Here is a 22,391-nt window from a genome sequence, read left to right on the forward strand (position 1 = left end):
ATAGATTTGATTGATTATTTAGTATAGAGAAAGATAAAAGAAATAGAAAAGAGTTGATTAAAACAAAAAGTAAATAAAAAATAAAAACCTTGAGATGAAATATATCACATAAAAATTATTTAATTGATTCAATTACTTGATTTAATTATTTGAAAGAAAGATGCTTATAGCATTTCATTAAAAATAAGAATATAAATACAAAAAGAAATATCAAAATAAATGATGGGACTGTCATGATAATGAGATCGCCCTAACAAGGGCCTAAGCAACTACGTTTGTTTGTCATCTATTAAACTTCACCTGAGAGTTTGTAAAATAAGAAACAAATAAATTCCTTGAGGATGAGATGATATTGCCAAACTCCTTAGTACATGCATGCCTACTATCATATTATGGAAGGCATCTATCATTTTGGAATCGAGCACAAGGTCGATGTTATCAGACTGCATATCACTGAGTCATTCCAAAGCATAAATAATCCTAGCGCTTCACCGACATTCAAAGGACATCAACGAGTAAAGCATAGAGTTTTTGCCAGCACAAAATCCCCATCTTCGTCGCGTAAACATATTCTAATACCTGTTTTATTTAACTGACGTGATAAAGAGGCATCAATGTTAGATTTGAGACGCCCACGCTAGGGGAATTGCCATCGAGAAGAAGCTAGGAAAGAAGTTGAAGCACCAAACGGAGTGTTCGCGTCTGCTACTGTTGATCATTGTCCAATGGAATCTCTTGTGGTTGTTGCAATACGAGGAATGGTAGCATGGGGCTAATTTTGACGAGCATCGGTGGTGGTTGCGTTTGCAAGTGTCCACTCCTCCAACAAATGATGAGCTTTATCAACTACTTGAGCAACTATCTTTTTAACATCATCCTACACTTTGAGGTAGTGTGCTTCCGTAAACTCCGAAACAAACTAGCCATACAAGTAGCCAGTTCTGGCGTGAAACGTTGTAAAAACAAAAAGATCGATTTTGCTTCCAAACTACTATCACTGACAATCTATTGAATGTCGTTCCAAAGGACAGCCATAATCCAAACTTACATTGTAAATGGGCAAGTAAAAAACATGTGAGCCATATCCTAATCATAAGAAACACAACCAACACACTCTAAAGGGCATTGGACACCTTTATCCTGTAAACGAACTCGTGTAGGCAAACAACCTCGACACATTCTTCAGACTAAGTGTTTGATTTTCAGGAGAACCTCTAACCGCCATATCCGGCTCAGAAACCTGGTCTTCAAAGATGCGATGTATCCACCAAACCTTCCATACAAAGCCTATATACACTTTTTACATAATACTCGCCATCCTTTTCAGCTTTCCAAATCAATTTATCATCTGACACCTAATCAAATATATCGCAAAATACTAGAAGCAATATTCGGGCTAAAAACATGATGAATCAAATCATGGTTCCATACCTTTCGCGTAGGAACCATCAGACTAGCAACAGAAAAATTACAAACATGGTATATGTTTGGCATATTACCATCAATACGGTCACCATTACAAGCCAAAAGGTTCATCAAGAATGGAAATAAAAGTACTTGGTCCTATGCACCATCAAACACCCCCTTGAACTATTCCCCTTTGTTTCGGAGAATGTTTAACCCCTTTTTAGAGTTAGGTGAATGTTTTGTGTTGCATGGAACCATGATTTGATTATAAGTTTGAGATTAGTTTTGGAATTAGCACATGTTTAAGTTTGGGGTAGAGATGCTAAAAAACTAAGAAATCATAAATTGGCAGCTTTGTATGTTGATTGAGTGATCACCCGATATACATTCACTTGAGAGAAGTTGTGGAAAGGAGATAAGGGTCACCTGGACCAAAATTGTAGTAGAGGATTCGAGAAAATACTCTGTCATATTAGTTTTTTTAATATGACATTTAGTAAGGTTTTAGTGAGTTACATGTTGAATGCTAAAAAAGGCAATGAAAATCAAAGTATGAAATATGACGAATCGTGCCACGATTAAGTGACATCACGACGTGATTTCTGCTCAAAAATACTAATTTCAATTCGTCCAAAATTGTGGCACAATTGGCAAGCATTGCGACACAATTTGGGGAGTGCAAAAAAAAGAAATTCAAAATTGTCAACAATCACGACACAATTTGTAAGCACCGTGGCGTGATTTTGCTCTGATTTTTTTTTGAATCGGCAAATATTATTAACCAACAAGCCCGTGCAAGAAGCACTAATAAGCTCGGGTGGAAAAAAAAATACAAACAAGGGGAAATCGGTTTCCCTATAAACACCGGCTTGAATAAAAACCCCTTAAAAACCACCCATAAACAAAGGAAACCAACCAAAAGAGTAATGACGCAAGCATATACTTATGACACAACCACAAGCATACCCCTGCTTCAACACCTAGACAATCGGACCTACTAAAGAGCTGCCTCCACTCAAACAACACAGCTGCTGCACCAAAACAAAAGACAACACAGTACCCACACCACAAGGCAACAGCTGGACTGCCCCTCCAAAACAGCAGCAACAGCACGGCTGCTTTGTAGTGACACATAAGATTAATGAAGGATCTGCAGTGACACAAAGAAATAGATCTGAACAATTTCGTTAATTTATCGTAATGCTAGACGAGTTATTGTAGAGAATATGTGCAATTAACAAACAACAAGAAGCAAATGATTCGAAAGACTTGATCATTTTTCATTTGAAATTTTTTACAATAATTTTTTTCACTGAATAACACAGATTTTAGTGCTTGTGGCTTTGTGTGGGTTTATGTTTTGTGAGGACTGAGGAGGAAGAAGAAAATTATTGTCCTATTATGCAAGAATGAAGCAAGTGCCATATATCAAACCTATTTTTCAAACATTGCATACAAATACACCATCTACCAAGTTGTATTTACAAAATAATGGAAATACAAGAGGAGTTGAGCCACTATGAGAGCAGAACAAGAACTTTTAATAACACACCAGATGCAACTAAAACTGTTCCATGACGTGTTTAGTATGAATACAACTCTAATACAGATATGAAACACTAATTTTTATGAGTAGTGTTATTTGAACATCAATTTGTTTAACAACTAAATGGACAACCACATTTTTACAAAGAAAAGTATGTATTGGCACAAATATCAAAGTAATAGAGAGAGAAAGTAAAAATATAATGTGAGTATGAGAGAGAAAGTTGTCACAAAAGTTGTTAGAAAATGGTTGTACAAATATCATTTCTCAATTTTTATTTCAAAGCTTATTGTATCAATAGAATGTTGTTTCTATTTTTTTATTTTTTTACAAGAACAATAATGCCTAAATAAAGGCATAAATTCTATCCGATTAAAGAATGCTTCTAATTTCTGACATTTATATCTGCCTGAAAAAAAAATACATGACTGTAACTTTCTGATAGAAGATCTTTATACAAGAGATAAATCTAAAGAATACAATGAATGGCAGAAAATTACAATAACAAAAAAAGTTTATAAAACAACAAGGTTGAGTTTTGCATAAATGTGATAAAATAGAATTTGAAACCCACTTGACTTGGGTCACAATGTTACATTGGCCTTGCAGTTTAATACACTCAAGACTTCATAAATCAAGTCTGTCACAGTAAACCTTGTTCTTCAAATTCTTTTGCAACTGAAATACCAGAACAGAAAGCAAATGTTAGGATAGCATTTAGAGGTGTAGTTGGGTCACTTTTAATCAATCCAATCACCAAACCAATCAAAATTCATCAATTTGAGTCCGATAAAAAACACAAAAACTTTCGCCAAACCTGAACCAACCCAATTTGGTGATTACCAAGTTGGTTTGGGTCAGGTGATCGAACCATGAGACATAATATTTTCTATCATTAAAAAAACATTTTATTATATACAAATTCCGAACATTTTGACTAAATTACATAGTTTCAAATTTTAGCACTTCAAATAAATTGTGTCACTTATTGATTCACTTGTAAAAATTTCAACTACATCCACAAAATTAATAAATTCACAATTTTCTTTCAACGGGTCGAATTTTCGGGTTTGAAATCATAAACCCATTATCATGTTCAAATAATTTCAAGTTTAATGGGATTGGTTCAAATTCGACCCAAACTATAAAAGAACCCAAACAAAACGCTTCAGGTTGAGTCAACGGGTTGGCCTGTACCGTAAACACCCCTGGATTATACACAAGATATATAAAAGTTAAAACAGATGAAAGCGAAGAGCAAGACGAATACGAAGGGAGCAAAATTATTTTAACTTTTAAGTCTTGTGTGAAATCTGAGCAACCAACCAAGCATCACTAGATTTTGATAATTTCTTGTGAGAAGTTCGCTTATTTCTGAGGCATCAAACGTGAATAAAATAGGACAATTATCAATATTTGTTGCTTTTAATCACATTTAAGGAACCATAGTTGAATTAATATATTTTGTAGTAGCAAAAATCAGCTGGTATTGTAGTTTAACTAATTATCTTTTCAGAACAGTCATATTCTTACATATGTAGCATCGACACTATGGATTAAAGGTATGTCTAGTGTCTGACATGTGTCAATGTCCAACACTGACACCAACACATATGGTTACAACAAATCACTCCTATTTTCTTAAATTATTAGTGGTGTCTACGTGTCAATGTTATGTGCACTGTTTGTGTTTGTCTTACAACTTAATATATACTTCAGACAAAATATTTCTTGAAACATCACATGTGTCATAAGCCTACAACACATGTGACATCAAAGGCACAAATCTAAACTTACACGTCAATGCATGTCAAATTAAAGATTGAACATTCACAAAAAGAAAATTAGACAAGGGAATCAGGAAAGTTACCTTTTGAGTTAGGAAGGACCAAAACAACCTGCATGGTAACATTGTTTGGAGGAAGATGCAAACGAAGAGGGTAAAGTTTTCCATTCAAAGGACTTCGACTACACACAATAACTCCGTCAAGTCCTGTCTCTTCCACGAACTTACGAGTCAGCTGCTCGACGTCATTCCCATTGAACACCAAGGAATAGCCCTGCACATTCTCATCATCCACATCTCCATTATCCTCAGCAACATGGTAGTATATAGTTCTCCCCTCCATCTTTGGCGGCGAACCAACGCTATCTGTTGACTGCAAACTCAACCAAACAAAATCATCACTCAGTGCTGCCAGTTTCATTTTCTATATAACTATATGATTATATTGGATAAACTTCTCAAAGCATATTTGCAAAAAAATTAATAATAATCTCAATAATTATAAGTTTTTCAAACAACAGTTTCTTGTATAAATTGAAATTAGCTTCTGCATCTATATTTTGTCATAAAACCTTTCATTTAACTTCTATATAAACTTCTATAATAGGGTCTAGTTTAAAATAAGTGAATATTCATTACCTTATTATTTTGAGTGAGAAGCTCCTACTAACCAAAAGTAAATTTAAACAGCGTCCAGTTTAAGGTAACATTATAGAACATATAGTCAATCAAGTCAAAGCAAGTAGTCAATCATAAGACCCTCATCTGTCGGAAACTCTAGTCGCATTTCAACCATTGGATTAATTAGACGACCGAGTGATAACACTCTTAGTTATAAGATTAATCCAACAACAAAAATGTGATTTCAAGGTTACATAGACAATTGAAAATCCAAGTTCTATCGATCATATTAGTTTCTCAACAATCAAAGTTATGAGCATAGTCCTAATCCTAAATGAGTATTTTGAGTAAAATTAGTTCAAGTCAAGTATTAAGAGTGAAATTAGCCCTCAGGTCAAATACTTAAGGGACTAATTATATCCGGAAAAAAAAAAATACACGATCAACACCTAATTTAACATACAAAATTAAACAGCACTGATTGAGACTTATACTATAGCTTAAGAATTGATTTGGCTACAAATATACACAGATTTTTGTTCATACACACTGACTGTCCCTCAGCATGTTGCACCGTCAATCGATCATAATTGTCTGATCATTAAAATTGTTTGACTTTAATGGTAACTTATAATTATAATGATTTGTGATTTGCAGACACAATTTATTAAAATTAAACTAAAATACACAATGAATGATCAATGAATATGAAAGATAAAAAACAATACATACCTCTTGTCTAGAGAAGCGATCAGATTTGAAGGAAAGAGCAGAAGGAGTAGAAGATCCAAAATCAAGAGAATCCGAATGAGGAATCGGAGGAGGAGGTGGATTTCCAACATGAATCTCAAGAACATCAACATCCCAAAGAATCCAATCCTGAGTAGCACTTCTATGAGGAATATCATGCGTAACTGAATTTCTCCAAGGTGGTAACCCACCATTAGCTCTAAGAAAATTCCCATATCTCGTTTTCAGCTTAACCTGCGCACCTTCTCTAACCGGTTCCCATTCAACAGACGAATCGAGTCTCCTTGGCAGTGTTTGAATCACTTTTCGACCCGTTACGCCGAGAAGTAAAGGCTGATTTGATGCTGTTAAGTATTTGTTGTAACAGCTTTTGAGACGGATGATGTTGTCGTATTCAGGGATGTGTTCAACTGTCCATTTAGCGTTTTTTGATGATCCGTTTCTGTCTTGGTTTGTTGATTCTTCGTCTTCTTCTGCGTGGAGGTATTTGTCGTGGTGGCTTCTTAGTCGAACTGCTTTTGCTCGTTGGAAAAGCTCCATTGATGAGATGGTGAAGCTGTTGTTGTTGTTGTTGGTGGAAGTTTTCTGCAAAGAATTAATCAAATTCAATGGTTAATTATGTTGTTAAGAATTGAGATTTGGATTTGTTTATGGTGAAAGTGAGGTTAATTTGGATATGCAATATGAGGTTTGTGAAGGAGATAGAGAGAGTTGAAACCAGGGAGTGTTTGGGAATCAAAGATGAATTGAAGTTGACTTTGGTGTTCCGTGTTTTTCTGTTTTATGTTAGAAACTAGTTACAAACCCGTGCTTTGCACGGATTGAATAACGTATTTTTTTTAAATTTAGTTTTGAATGAGAAATCTTATAAATTACAGAAAATTGTTGTCATTTATAAATGTGAAAATCAAAGCTGCGTAAATCAAAAATTTGCAACACAGAGTCTAAAGCACTACATAAAAAATAACATAATAACTATTGCAATCTCTTATTCCTTAAAGTTAACCCGAAAGCAAAATTTTTCCCTAGATTTAACCTAACTTATTTGCTTAATTTTACTGTATTAACCCTATTTAATTTAATCAAAATGTTAACGTTAATTGTTAGGGAAATCAAAATAACAAATCGCTCCTAATTTTTCTCCTTAATTTTACTAAACAAATTATATTAACCCTAGATTTAATTTATGCAAAATGTCAGCTCATTTATAAACGTTAACCTGTGACGCAATATTAACCCTAGATTTACCCTAATTTTTTCGTGTGACTTTACTAAATTAACCCTAGATTTAATTTCTGCAAAATGTCATCTCTTATCTCTTATTTTTAAATGTTAACCCGTGACGCAATATTAACCGTAGATTTAACCTAATTTTTTGTGTGACTTTACTATATTAACCCTAGATTTAATTTATGCAAAATGTCATCTCTTATTTCTAAATGTTAACCCGTGATGCAATATTAACCCTAGATTTAACCTATTTTTTCGGGTGACTTTACTATATTAATCCTAGATTTAATTTATGCAAAATGTCATCTCTAATTTTAACCTAATTTTTCCCTCCACACTTTTGCATTTAATGTTTATCTAAAGTAAAATAAAAGTATGTACCTAATTATATGTTGTTTTTTTGGAAAGGAATAACCGTTAACCCGTCTCGCTATACTTAATTTAATCTCTTACTTATAAATGTTAACCCGTCTTGCCATACTTAACCTATTTTATTTCTTAAAGTTAACCCGAACGCAAAATTTTGCCCTAGATTTAACCTTATTTCTTTGCTTAATTTTACTGTATTAACCCTATTTAATTAACCTTGTTTAATTTAATCAAAATGTTAACGTTAATTGTTAGGGAAATCAAAATAAACAAATCGCTCCTAATTTTTCTCTTTAATTTTATTAAACATATTATATTAACCCTAGATTTAATTTATGCAAAATGGCATATCTTATTTCTAAATGTTAACATGTGACGCAATATTAACCTTAGATTTAACCTAATTTTTTCGTGTGACTTTACTATATTAACCCTTGATTTAATTTATGCAAAATGTCATCTCTTATTTCTAAATTTTAACCTCTGACGCAATATTAACCCTAGATTTAACCTATTTTTCGCGTGACTTTACCATATTAACCCTAGATTTAATTTATTCAAAAAGTCATCTCTAATTTTAACCTAATTTTTCCATCCACACTTTTGCATTTAATGTTTATCTAAAGTAAAATAAAAGTATGTTCCCAATTATATGCTGTTTTTTTGGAAAGGAATAACCGATAACCCGCCTCCCTATGCTTAACTTAATCTCTTATTTATAAATGTTAACCCGTCTTGCTATACTTAGCCTATTTTATTTCTTAAAGTTAACCCGAACGCAAAATTTTGCCCTAGATTTAATCTAACTTCTTTGCTTAATCTTACTGTATTAACCATATTTAATTAACACTGTTTAATTTAATCAAAATGTTAACGTTAATTGTTAGGGAAATCAAAATAAACAAATCGCTCCTAATTTTTCTCTTTAATTTTACTAAACAAATTATATTAACCCTAGATTTAATTTATGCAAAATGACATCTCTTATTTCTAAATGTTAACCTATGACGCAATATTAACCCTAGATTTAACCTAATTTTTTCGTGTGACTTTACTATACTAACCCTAGATTGAATTTAAGCAAAATGTCATCTCTTATTTCTAAATGTTAACCCGTGACGCAATATTAACCCTAGATTTAACCTATTTTTTCGCGTGACTTTACTATAGTAACTCTAGATTTAATTTATGCAAAATGTCAGCTCTAATTTTAACCTAATTTTTTCCTCCACACTTTTACATTTAATATTTATCTAAGGTAAAATAATAACTTTAGATAATCACTGCATAAAAAAAATTCTTCGAAAGAATGTAGAAGCAACTGAATTTGGAAGAAAAAATTAAAAAATAGTTAAAAATATAAAAATTGAAAAATAATTAAAAGTTAATTAGAAAATAATTAAAAAAATTGGTTAGGGGCAAAAATGGAAATTCATAGGCCATGGTTCAAAAAAAAAAAACTTAACCAATAAGTAGATTACCAAATTGCCCCTTATAGGGGCAAAATGGTAAATTCATGGGACATTAACTTTCCTATATAGTATAGTAGACGACCACGTTGACTGTCATACGCGGATTCCATAAATTTTATTTAAAAAACTTTTATTTTTGTAATAATTGAATAAATTATTAAATTTATTATTTTCTGTCAAAAAAACATAAATTTATTTTTTAATAAAAAAATTAAATTTATTATTTACTCAAAAAAAACTAATATTAAATTTATTGTTGCTTTTACTTATTTCAATATTAGACAAATTGGGTGGCTTAACTTATTTAAACTAAGGAATTAAAATGTTGAAGATCTTGAATTCAAACAAAATAAAGCAAAAAAAAAAAAAAATATAAGATGCATTTATTATTATCATAAATGTAAAATGAATAAAGGTAATGTATATAATTGATTTATGGTCCAATCATAAAAAAAAAATTTAATATTATATCAAAAACTAATATTGACACTCATTGTAAATTATTTTTTATGGAAAACAGCAGGGTGAACTAGGTTGCTGATGATGCACCGTGCCAGGTGGAGAAAGAGAGCAGCCAGCTAAATTGAGAGAACGCGGTTGGTGTAATTTTAGGGCTGAGCGGTGATAAAGAATACTGATATGAGAGTGGCCAAGTTGGAAAGGACCAAATTGTAGTTTAGTTCTTCACCACATTCACGGCAGCCTCTGGGATTATTGGACCAACTTGTGATAGATAATTTAAAGTAGATATCAACTTTATAAATTAATTAGTGAGTATGGATTGACGGTAAATTTGATAAAATTACACTAATGTGTCGGTGTTTGGTCAAATTTACTTTCAATCTAAACATGCATTTAAACCGTCAACAAATTAAAAATAAGGATTTGCAAAGTAGTGTAGTAGGCATTGACACAATCGGTGGTGGTTTGAGAAGGAAAAAAAAAGGTGAATGAGTTGAATTCTAAGACATCTATTTTTTTTTTTGTGAAGTAGTGTAGTAGGCTAAAGGTGAATGAATGAGGTGTTTGGGGTTTGAACTCCGACCTTGCATATAATAATGTATTTCCTGAATTATGCTCGCGAGGATCATTTGAAGACATCTTAATTTACTTACATTTATTTTTATCAAATTAATGTTGATTATGTCATTGTTTTAGTTATGAGAGTAAAAAATAGTGAATTTTTTTTTGGGATGGAGATCAGAAATTTCAACTTTTTCAAAGTGGCATCAATTGTCATATTATATTTTTCTAGTAATAATCTACAATAAACAACTTATTAAACAGTAGCAATTCACTTTTTTAAGATAAATAATTGAGAAATTGAAGGTTCAAATTCAATTTCTGCTTGTATTAAGGGTGTGTTTGTTTCAAGTTTACCAAATTTATTTTTAGGAATAACATTCCTTGGAATATAAAGATGGGAATTTTATTCCAAGGAATTTAGGAAAAATATGTTTGGTTAGCTTTATAATATTCCTATGAACCATAAAAATAGGGATTATAATAGGTAAACTATTTATGAATTTATTCTCATCTCCATGGGAACTTTATTGCCACCCTTTTTTTTGGGAAAATTTTTCTATTCCCAGGAACATTTTATACCCGGGAATAAAATTTTGTAAACTTGTAACAAACATAGGCATGTACATTCCTATCATTTTATTCCCGGGAATCAACAATTATAACTTGAAACAAACACACCCTAAGTAATATTTTTATCAATTCAAAATGATAGAGTTTTATTCTATTAACGGGTGGATATTAATATTATGCTAATCTGATTTACAAAAGCAATAAAGAATAAAGAGAATCACAAGAGTATAATTGATTTAGATGCCCTGCCCAGCTGACCTCAACCCGAAAATGAAATAATCCTAATGATAAGTGTCGTTGAACTATGATCGTCGTATTAAAATAGAGTTATGATAAATAGATATCCTTAGGTGGCAATACACTTTTTGACATCCACACAACACGTTGTCACATGGACTCCGTACAAGCACACTTTTTCTTTTCTCTCCTCTTCTCTTTTGCTAATGTATAGGGTGTACAAGGTTGTATGGCAATAAAGGATATCTATGTAACATTTTCTATTAAAATATTATTTAACATTTGTCTTGTTAGCTTGTTCATTATATTAAACTATTAAGCATAATATATGTATATTTGAGAGGCAATGAACATAAAATCTACTCCCTCCGTCCCAAATTGTATGACGTTTTGGGCATTTCACACATATTAAGAAATGTAATTAATATCGTGTGGAAAAGAGATATTATGAGTTGTTTTACAAAATTGTCCTTAATAAATAATATGGAAAAGATAAATAAAAGACTTGAAAGAAGAGAGAGTAATAAATAGTTAAGGTTATAATAGGAAAAATAACATTAATGTTTCATTGGTATTGTAAAGTGACATACAATTTGGGACAAATATTTTTTCTAAAATGACATACAATTTGGGACGGAGGGAGTATAATGTTTGGAACCAACTTTTATTGTATCTCTTTCGAACACAAAAAAACAGGGAGTTCTATCGTAAAATGGTCTCATATTCTGACCATCACACAAACTCTCAAAGTTACGGCAGATAAAAATCTCATTAACCTTGCTCAAAAAAAAAAATCTCATTAACCATGCATAACATATCATTAATGAGCTATCATGGAGATTATATTATCATAAATATTAATTAAAGAATTCCTCCACACGCAATTATAAATTATTTATAGGTCTTGCTAACAAATGTTTTAAGAGTATTCGTTAAGAAACCAAAAAGTAGAAGTTTCGAATAGAAAATAACATTTTCTTAACTTTTAAAGTATCAATTACACAAGTTCTAATACATAATTATTATGTTTGCTTTCTTAACAAATACCCTGACAACACTTATTAGTATTTTTCATTATTTATAATAGAAAGGTTATTTTGACAACTCAAAAGTTGTCAAGACACTGTATTTTTATACGGCTGTCATTCTTTCATTCAAACTAACGTTTGCTTTAAATGTATTTTTATAAGATTTCCTTATATATGTTGTTCAAGAAAAAAAAAGATTTCCTTATAATTGTTAAATTTGATTATTCAAATATCATAACTCCAATTATATTTATACTTTATATAAATACGGAGAACTAAAAATCCTTTGTGAGAAAGAAAAAAAACCATGTTAATGAGAATATGAGTTCGGTTTATGGATGGAGCAATTTTTAATCAGATTTTACTTATATCTAGGTTGAATTCCGAATTATTAGAGATCTTTCTTTCGATAACCCCATGGTTAACAAAAATACATTTGGAAATGATTTGATTGAGAATTAATGTACCAAATTGATGAAAATGGTTCTTATCTTTGATGTAATTATAGTTAATTTTCTTTAAATTTATACATTTTCTTTTTGCAAACATGTTATTACTATCAAGTGTCTATTCGTTTTGTACTTCTGTATTAATCTCATCAAAGAATTTATTTGGACCATCTTTATTGAAGTCTTCCATTTGAATAATATTTTTCTATCCTCGAGACTATACTATAATATTGGTAAAAGGTTGAAACATATGTTTGTTGTTGATTTGGATTCAAATTGAGTTTATTGATCACTATGTTACACATAAATAAAATTCGTGGTAAAAATTTTGGTGCATGTTTGAATTCTGATAGTTTTGATCAAGAGGAGGCACTTAAGTCGTGCTGTCATGTGTTTGTTTAAGAGGTGTTACTATTAGACACTGAGTTGCTTCTTCGTGTGGTTCACCTTATTTTTTCTCGGCACTCTCCTCTTTCAAATTTTCTTTTAATTTTTCAAACTTCTCGAAGATTTTTGCGCAGGCTATTTTGAGATATTGTTGGGAAGCTTTGTCTAACTCAGCCAAATCCCTTGAGATCTTTTTAGAAGTTTGTGACAATTCGTTCATGTGTGGGTAAAACTGTATATATGGTCGAATAAGATGGAGTAATGTAGGATGAGTGATACGGGTATGTCATAGGAGGTTCTCTCAATGAAAGCACCGATTGATACAGAAAAAAAAATTGCACTCTTCAAGTCAATGCCAAACCCCAAATTTTACGTATCAAATTCCTAGTGAGTTTAGCAAAATTAGGGTCCGTGGTTTTGGACAATCTACATTTTAGAATTTCAAGTGTTATACAGTGATATACTTTGTCAAGTTGCATTGTGATTCCAAATATATCCAATGTTGATAAAAAATATTTAACTTTAATTATAATTATCTACAAATAATGATAAATGATTCGTGATTGGTAGATTTTGATGGTGCATCAAAATATTGACCATGGTAAAAAAAAATCTTCACAAGCATGTAAAAACTTAAAAACGCACCTGCAACATTGAATTCTTACGACTCTTCAAGGAAGACCGAGACTTCATAGAAGAAACCAATTCAGAATCATTAACCTCATCACGAGAATCAAATGAAGAAATAGAAGCAAAACTAATTTGATTCAACAATTCAACATTCTCCTGATTAGCCAATGATAACTCCACAAACTCTACACCCCAAAGAATCCAATTATGTGTAGCAGAGGTAGGATCATCATGTGTAATAGAATTTCTCCATGGTGGTGTTCCACCATTACCTCTCAAATATTTTCCACACCAACTCCTCAGTTTCACGTTGAACCCTTCTTTTATTGGTTCCCATTCATATTTCCAGCCCAAACCCGCGTCGTAATCGGCTTGGACAACTTTGTTTCCGGTCATGCCGAGGAGAAATGGCGTGTCCGTCGCGGTTAGGTAACGGCCATGGTGGCTCCTGAGGCGTATATGGTGAGGTTTTGTTTCGACCGGTTCGATAAACCATAGTGATTTTTTGGTTGTTCCATTTCTGCTCTGACGGATGTTGTTGTTGTCTTCATCTGCTACTAGGTACTTCCCTAGGTGGCTGCGTAGTTTCACAGCCTTTGATTTGTTGAAATACTCCATTTTACTAGTTGTGTTGTAGATGATACTAATATTTTTTTGATGACCTTTCTATTTTGTTGATGAGTATATAGATGATGTTAATATGTGCAAATATTTGATTTTTGTATATATTTGTATTGGTGAATGGTGCTTGGTGGTTGGTGATAATGGTGGTAATGATTGTATATACGTTGTGGGGGAATATATTAAGTTTGGTGTGGGGATATAACAGGATGTTGGGGTTGAACCTGTCTGGAAATTAAGTGGGTTGTTTCGGGATGTGTTAACTAAATGAAAAGTAATAAGATTGCGTATAAAATCCCTCCCTCTAGAATGATTTATAAGAAAAGGTGACAATCATCTATTTTAAGAATGATTATCGTCAAAAAAAAATTATGATAATTAATTACATAGTTAATTTAAAAAATATTTTCATTATCTTCATAATAAATTGATTCATTAAAAACAAAAATTAAATTAATTATAGCATTGGTAATAAATCCATGGCTGGCCTTGTTTGTGTTGTATGAGTCAAAATGTCAATGTTGTGATGTTATGGCTGCTTGCGTCTTTACGCACATAAACCATATACGCAGCAAAAAATCCATTGTTGTCTACAGAAATATAGTGATTATTTATATTACGTGTTGAAAAATGAAAATGGAAGTTTGAAACAGTTTGAAAAGGATAAAAGAAAATACGTGGAAGTTTAATTTAAAATATGTAAAATATATTAAGAAATGGGAAGTTTGATAATAAAATTTTGTTGGCCAAGGTACGGCGCCGAACGGAGTGGAGAACATGTCTCACTTGGACTTGTCAAAAAAGAAAGTCTCAATAGGATTGAGAACCTCTCCATTTTCTCAACACAAGGGAAGAAAGAAAAAAAAAAAAAAAAAAAAGGTAATGTATAGCTCCATTAATAGGTATGATCAAGCAACATCAATTGATCAAATGGATAATGTGGATATCATAAGTTAGACAAGCTTCATAAATCCGTGAAAATCAATTTGCCAAAAGAAATTATACATCATAAAAATGCCAAGGGAACGTTGCTTTTGGAAAAGAAAACAACTACAAAATCTCAGGGCCACTAGAATACGGATAAAGTTATGATTGATACACAAAAGGAGAAATAGTAGTTAGCGTAACTGTATCTGTATCATCTTCTATGATGTTTTTATCATGAACAGATACACAATTACAATATTTATTTGATTCTGCAAATTAGTAGACGAACAATAACGAATGAATCTATTGAAAAGAATATATGAAGTACCCTGCCAAATGATACTAACGTAGGAAGTAGCAGAGCAAAAAGTGTCATGAATCCAATTTTGAAAATTCGAGGGGAAGTTCTAATCCGACTGAAAAGCGTATTTGGTAGTCATTGATTGACCAATATAGTTCACGGGTTTGTGTTGTGTGTAATCAAGAAAACGACATGCGTTGTTGCAGGCTAACGAGTATTTTGTTTTTGGAAATATGAAGTGTTACTCTGTTAGTAACATTTCAGAAACAAGATTCTTAACTAAGAAATATTTTGAAGTCAAGAGATTGTGCTTAGTGTTTCTGTGACTTCTGCTGACATGTTAAATGCCAACCAACGGCTGACAGAAGCCCAAATCATCCCGGTGACTTGGTAATCTGTGAAAATTTATACTAGATACACTGAATTACTCAGAACATAGAAACAGCTCTCTACGGTGTAAATCCTTCTCATTTTTACCCTAACATTATAGTAAATCAAACAAGGTTGCAGTAATCGTATGTGTCAGTAATAATAGCTTTTCAGGTTGACTGGTTTAACTATGTAAGTGCTTGTTTGGCTGTGTGGTGTAATTTCCACATCAAACCAAAATCACAGCAGGTGGTCACGTTTGTAGTGAAGCTACACATGGTAGCGTTTCCAAATCACGGCAATTTTTGCCTTGGGATGCAAGAAAACCTGTGGCACCGCTCATCCAAACAATATATAACACTGTTTGCTTTCCTCTAGATTTATCTAAGCTCTAATAGTCATCCTTAATTATATAATATATTCAGTACATAATCTAAAAGAGTTCCAGAGTACAGAAATTCTATCATCATGACATCTACACTTTTTTCAGCTGCACATAGATGCATCATAACATATAATCATGTCCTTTTTTTGTATAAATTATAACATGTCGAGTGTACTTTAACTTACTTGGTCAATTAAGCAAAGTGCTGGGATCTTGGTACGATCTACAATGGTATCCATTCTACCATGTACAGATGGAATGGAAATGGAAGAAGGGTTACAAATTGAAAGGGAAGATATACCCAAAAGTAATTAAGAGAAACTTCATAAACCATGAAAAAAGGGGAAGTAACAAGAATGTTCCCCAAGCTATATTATTTCAAGATAAACAAAATTATTCCAATAAATAAAATTGAAATTTATTGTCACTGAATAAGAAAATCATCCCCACAGTCAAACCAAAATGTGCACATTAGACAAAACCCAACGTAAGAAACAAAAATAACAGGACAGACACAAACATCCGGGAAAGCAACCAAAAGTTCAGAGAGTGGTTTTCAAAAACACAGATAACATTACCTACCTGATTAAGCTTCTTGGCTAAGAGTCAGAAGAAGCATGTTTCAGAGAAAATCATGGTGACGTGTAGATGTTATGGCTGCGTGGCCAGAATTGAGAGACATGAAGTATCATTAGCAAAACTAAGGATAACAAATAATTGCCCCTTTTAAAGTTTTAATCCCTTCATGGTTTACCTCATGTTAAACCTCAAGTCTAGATACGAGGTATATGCATTTTACTTGCTACTGAGAATTAAGTCAAAGAAAACAGACAAATTAATCTTTATATACTTCCAGTAAACTTCTTCAACTACGGACATGTTTTAAACTTGTTATTTTCTGCTCTAGCAAATTACTTCAGTTTTTTTTGAGGTTTTTTAGTGAATAAAAAGGTAGTTTCAAAGTAAGAGGGATAAAAATTATGAATATGTGCAACACATAATAGAAAAAATGTAACCATGATGTCGTTTTTTGTTCCACTTTGGCCAATAAGGTACCAAAGGTCATACTCGTCTCCCCAAAGTAAACTATCCGCTAATGTACAGTAGTTGCATACCGTAAAACAATACAACACCAGCATGCTTGATTTACAATAAAAATCTAATTTAAAGAATTCTACCTAAAAAAGAAAACAAACAGTGAAGAATGGAATTGAAACCATTAAGGAAAACCATATCCCCCTGCCTTTCAATTAAAGATAACAGATACTTTGAAAGGAGAAGAACATGTGTTACAGATTAGTAAATTAATTTAAATATCGAGACGTAGAATGACTGAACATGAATTTTGAGAAAATAAAGTAGCTCCATATCTCATTTTGGGGGAAATGAAAGATTGCTCTCAAGCATAAATGAGAGATCATGCATCTGTGACATCAACATCTCTACGTCATCTTTTGACCCTAATTCTGCAGTGGAAACATCTCTAGTGTTTTGTCTCATGGTATCATCATCAGCCACCCTAAACATGCAACAAGATAGCATAAATTTCTTCATGAAACTATAAAATGTCAATCAAGATCAAATTTAGCTAGTAGGAATGTTAAAAAACTACATTAAATAACCAAAGAATCAATGATAAAATGCAAAACCTAAGCATCGCCATTTAAAGGATGAAAAACTTCCAAGTAATAAATATCTTTTCGATTCATAACATGCAAAGCTACGAAATGTGAATTCTGTCATCAGTCATATTCCTATTCAACTTGTACATCAAAATAGAACCCTTATTTAAAACAAATACCCTTGTCAGTTGGGACCATCAGCAAATGAAATTGGCTTATACCTACTACCTAGATGTGTCAGTTTCCTCACATAACTATAAAATTTATAGACATCCCTTACATTGATTGAGTTATACAACTACTACCAAATGTAGACTGATATATTGAACTTAAAACTCCTAAAGATGTTGTAAATAGACTTAATGTCCATCTGATCTGATACTAAAAGACCTGGTTGAATTCAATTATGCATATCTTTCTACAATAAAAAATGCAACTGCGATAATATCAAGGCACCTGTTTAAAATAGCAGCTGCAGGTTGACCATTGGTTGCTGCAGGAGTACTCAGTGCATTATCAAACTGTTCTAAAAAATCATTCTGTGAAAATCCACTAAAATCCATATCATGTGAGTTGTTTGACGATCCAAATAAATCCACTTCAAAGGTCTTTTCAGATGGAGTTTGATTCACAATTTGTACAGGAATGTTACTGAAAGGATCTTCTTGTTTAGTGGTCAAGCTAGTAAAGCCACTCCACACATCAAATGGGTCAGCATTATCATTAGTAGTCACACTATCGGTTGTTTTGTTATTGCTAACTTGCCATTGGTCACCTTGCATCCAGTCAAAACTTTTAACTGAAGAAGCATTAGCACCCTCTGCTGTTTTGGTATCATGAAGATCAGCAGTAATTTCAGATATGCCAGTCTGGTCTTTTATCTCAGAGTGTGAAACGCTACTGGAAGGATTTTGTGAAAAGGCTGAACCAGTAAAATCATTCCATGCATCAAATGAATCAGTGACTTCGTTAGTAGCCGTAATACCAGTTTCCTTGTTATTGCTCCCCTGCCATGGATCATTTTGCATCCAGTCAAAATTACTAGATGAACCATCAGCACTTTCTGCAATTTTTGTATCATTAGGATCTTCAGTCATTTCAAATTTCCCAGTCTGGCCAGTTATCTCTGAATTGGAAACACTATGTGAAGGATATTGTGTAGTGGCTGAGCCGGTGAAATCATTCCATGAATCAAATGAATAAGAACCTTCATTAGTACCAACATTATCAATTGTCCTGTTATCATTATCTTGTCGTTGATCATTTTCCATCCAGTCAAAGTCCCTGTTAGAAGAACTATTAGCATCCTCTGCTGTTTTTGCATCATTCAGATCAGCAGAAAATTCAAAATTTCCCGTCTGGGCAGTCATGTTTTGGCTGGAAATAATACCAGAAGGGTCTTGTGTGCCAGCTGAGCCAGTAAAATCATTCCAAGCATCAAATGAATCATCTTCTTCATCAGTAGCCCCAATATTAGGAATCTTGGTTTCACTCTCTTGCCACTGGTCATCCTGCATCCAGTCCAAATTCCTAGTAGACGAACCAGTAGCAATTTCTTCTTTTTCCATATGATAGAGATCTGTGGTCGTTTCCGACTTCCCAGGCTGGCCATCTATCTTTGAGTTAGAAGTTTGGAATTCATCACCCTGAAACCAATCATCTTCACCGGACGCTGAAGGATTGAAATCATCGTTCTCCTTTACACCGTCAGAATCTTTCCCATATCCAGATACTGTATCCAATTCAACTTTAGAATGATCGACTGAATTGGACTCTTTGTGAACAGGAGCAGAACTAGCAGACTTGAAGTTGGCCTCCCAACCCGAAAAAGAACCCCCACTCTGATCCTCTACAGACCCTCCTGATGCTTCTGAAGCTTGGAAATTCTGAAACAAACTAAGATTCTCATTTGCTTGGAAAGTGTTATCTGAAGCACCACCTACATTTCTTTCAAAAGCCGAATTCTGCTCAGACACATTGAAATCAGATTCTCTCCGATCAAAAAAACTATCCAGATCAACACCAGACAAACTCAACGAGCTTTCACCCGGAAATGCTTCCGAGTCTGAATTACTTGATAGTGCTCTCTCCGCCTCAGAAGGCCATCGAATTTCCAAATCCAGTAGTTCAGATAAAGGAATCTCATCGTTTAATTCACTCCTTGTTCTGCTTGATGCATGTTCTTCCACCGTCGGTGCCACCATCTCCTGCCAAGCAAATCGAGCAGAGTTAACATAACAATACACCAAATGGTCTTAAATTGCAGTTGCAGCCACAGTATAAAGGATTTTCATGTCTCGGCAGCATCATCACACATCTGTAATTTCGATCACATTGCATTTTACCACAATATAAAGTTTCATAGCGTAACTACAACAGAGACCGCAAACACAACTTAAAACCATCCAAACCACACACACATACACACAATCTGATAAATCAAATTAGAACAAAAAAAAATGAACTTTCCATAACCACGTTCTTTTTGCATCACAATAAAGGAGAAATGAAGAACATTATATCAAAACAACACATAAAATTCCAAATTTCCAGCATCAAGCAAAGCACATTCAATTTAAAATAATGAAATCGAATCAAGAAAACTATAAAAAGATTAACATTACCGATCCATCGAGTTGAAGAGATTCAAGCAACCAACGATACCCAAGAGTATTCTTAAATTTAATAGCTTCAGGAGGAAGATCTTTGTGCGGATTTGCACCACAAAAGACACAGATAAAGGATTGAACGCCACGGAGGAGTCTACCATTGCAATTCTTACAGCGAAGGTAAGGTGGCGAAGGATCGAGTTTGGCGACGGTTTCTGCGACGGAATGGAGGTTTGGGAGAGGGAGATTTTCGTCATTTTCTGGATTGTACCATGAGAGATTGGCATCTTTGCGAAGAAGGATCTGTAACTGCTTTATTTGATCTATTGGTAATTCGAACGCCATTCGAATCTTGTTTTCAGTGTTACGATTCTATTTTCTTCTCTTTTTCGTTGTTGATACAGAGAGGTTCAGTGAGTGGTGGTGGCTAGTGAGAAATTGTCGTTGCTTTTGTTGTTCCCAGAAAAATGTATACATGTGCAATTCAATACCAGATTAAATGAAAATGAATTTTTAAAAGAAAAATAATACTAGCTCCGATCCTATTTACAAGAGACAATTTACTTTTTAGATACATTAAATAATTTATGTATTTGGTTTAGGTTCTTGACTAAATACATACATTATTCAATGTATCTAAAAAGTCAACTGTCTCTTGTAAATAGGACCGGAGGTAGTAGCAAATGGTTATGAATTATGATAAAAACCATTTTGTCAACCAAGTTGTTTGGGATCCCGTGGCAACGGGTTCGATTCCCAGGAGAAACAACACACTTGGTCAGTGCACATGTCTCTACGCATGAGTCGGACTAGTCGTCCACCTTTGCTGGGTCGAAAACTTGTGCGCAAACAAAAAAAACAAAACCATTTTGTCATTGCAATATTAATCATTTTAAATTTAATCGTGTTTAAAAGGGAAAATTAATCTTGTTTACGTTTTTTATCAATGACTTCATACCCATATAAAAAGACAAAAAATACCCTTGTTTTCTTCCTTCCTCCTCCCTCTTCTTCCACTAACCTCCACCACACCACCACTAAGCCAGCGTGTTTTGAAAACCTCTCACCAATGAGAAAACCTAACTAAAATGAGAAAACCTAACTAAAAATGGAGACAAGTAAATACTTTTAAATGTCTTAACCTTATATCATCGTGTTTATTATCTTTAAGTCAGCATACACTAGGTGTTTTCTTGCCTGCAAACATAAGCCTAGTTAGGAAATAACAAAACAAACTAGCTGACCTCCTTCATCTTCCAATCCAGATGTCGCTCGCCATTGCGAGTGAATCACTCCCCATAGTGAGTTACCAGTGAGTGAAACATGATTTTGTGAATTAATGTTAGAGGTCAAGTTTTAGATGATTTTGAGTGTCTTAACCTGTTTAGGAATGATTAGGCAAGTTTGTAGATTAAATATGGGCGTAGAGAAGTTTAAAAATGGGATTTTTGAGTGAAAAATGTCAAACTCCCGAGAGCAATTAGATTTAGCTCGCCACGGCGAGTAGCTAACTCGCCATAGCGAGTACCCCTTTTTCCTGAACTCGCCATAGCGAGTAGAGTGGCTCACCTCGCGAGCTACTCAGTGGCCATCAACCTTGTTAGGGTTCTTGCGATCTTTGTCGCACGTGATGTTGTGAGTTAATTTTAAGATAGGAATGGAAGTTGTTTATTAAGTTATAGACTTACAGAGAGCCTGAATCAAATGATTAATGAGTGTTGGCTAAGTTTAAGATATTTATATAATGTGTTGAAAATGTATGATATGGAAATTATTATTGTTTATATCATTCAAGTTGTTATTATTGATGTTGCTGTGTTGCAAGATGGTTATGTTGCCATCTCTGCAGTTGTTGAATCATTATTGTCATTAAGTTGCAAGTGTTGGTCTAAGTTGTAAGTTGTTATTCCAAAATATTGGAGTCATATAAGTTGTGGAGTTGTCCAAGTTGTACGTTGTTGAGTCCATGCATACTCATTTGAAGTTGAGGGCTTGATGCCCTGTGAGCTTTTGCTCTTTACGTTGAGGGTTTGATGCCCTGTGAGCTTT

At 33.2% G+C, this 22,391-nt stretch overlaps 2 protein-coding genes across 2 annotated transcripts; both read right to left on the reverse strand.

Moving 5' to 3' along the window:
• Nucleotides 1-3,325: 3,325 nt before the first annotated feature.
• LOC11407440 (uncharacterized) lies at nt 3,326-14,365 on the reverse strand. Its single transcript, XM_024773523.2, has 4 exons — nt 13,524-14,365; nt 6,093-6,695; nt 4,824-5,112; nt 3,326-3,631 (listed from the first exon to the last, which is right to left on the reverse strand). The coding sequence occupies exons 1-4, from the start codon at nt 14,124-14,126 to the stop codon at nt 3,597-3,599; spliced, it is 1,530 nt and encodes a 509-aa protein (XP_024629291.1). The 5' UTR covers nt 14,127-14,365; the 3' UTR covers nt 3,326-3,596.
• A 2,747-nt stretch (nt 14,366-17,112) lies between these two features.
• LOC11410999 (papilin) lies at nt 17,113-20,830 on the reverse strand. The gene is made up of 3 exons (XM_003628511.4): nt 20,358-20,830; nt 18,190-19,940; nt 17,113-17,630 (listed from the first exon to the last, which is right to left on the reverse strand). The coding sequence occupies exons 1-3, from the start codon at nt 20,685-20,687 to the stop codon at nt 17,483-17,485; spliced, it is 2,229 nt and encodes a 742-aa protein (XP_003628559.1). The 5' UTR covers nt 20,688-20,830; the 3' UTR covers nt 17,113-17,482.
• Between the last annotated feature and the right edge of the window lie 1,561 nt (nt 20,831-22,391).

Source organism: Medicago truncatula, chromosome 8 (assembly GCF_003473485.1).
Source record: "Medicago truncatula cultivar Jemalong A17 chromosome 8, MtrunA17r5.0-ANR, whole genome shotgun sequence".
Classification (NCBI taxonomy): Eukaryota; Viridiplantae; Streptophyta; class Magnoliopsida; order Fabales; family Fabaceae; genus Medicago; species Medicago truncatula.

What these genes read in the sequence shown, in the direction of transcription:
- LOC11407440 (XM_024773523.2), bottom strand. Translation starts at nt 14,126, where the DNA reads ATGGAGTATTTCAACAAATCAAAGGCTGTGAAACTACGCAGCCACCTA. An exon ending in GTAAGAATTCAATGTTGCAG is followed by an intron (nt 6,696 to 13,523) that starts GTGCGTTTTTAA and finishes AATTCTTTGCAG; the next exon opens with AAAACTTCCACCAACAACAA. An exon ending in GGTCCTTCCTAACTCAAAAG is followed by an intron (nt 3,632 to 4,823) that starts GTAACTTTCCTG and finishes CTGGTATTTCAG; the next exon opens with TTGCAAAAGAATTTGAAGAA.
- LOC11410999 (XM_003628511.4), bottom strand. Translation starts at nt 20,687, where the DNA reads ATGGCGTTCGAATTACCAATAGATCAAATAAAGCAGTTACAGATCCTT. An exon ending in CTCTTCAACTCGATGGATCG is followed by an intron (nt 19,941 to 20,357) that starts GTAATGTTAATC and finishes TTTGCTTGGCAG; the next exon opens with GAGATGGTGGCACCGACGGT. An exon ending in GCAGCTGCTATTTTAAACAG is followed by an intron (nt 17,631 to 18,189) that starts GTGCCTTGATAT and finishes TTGCATGTTTAG; the next exon opens with GGTGGCTGATGATGATACCA.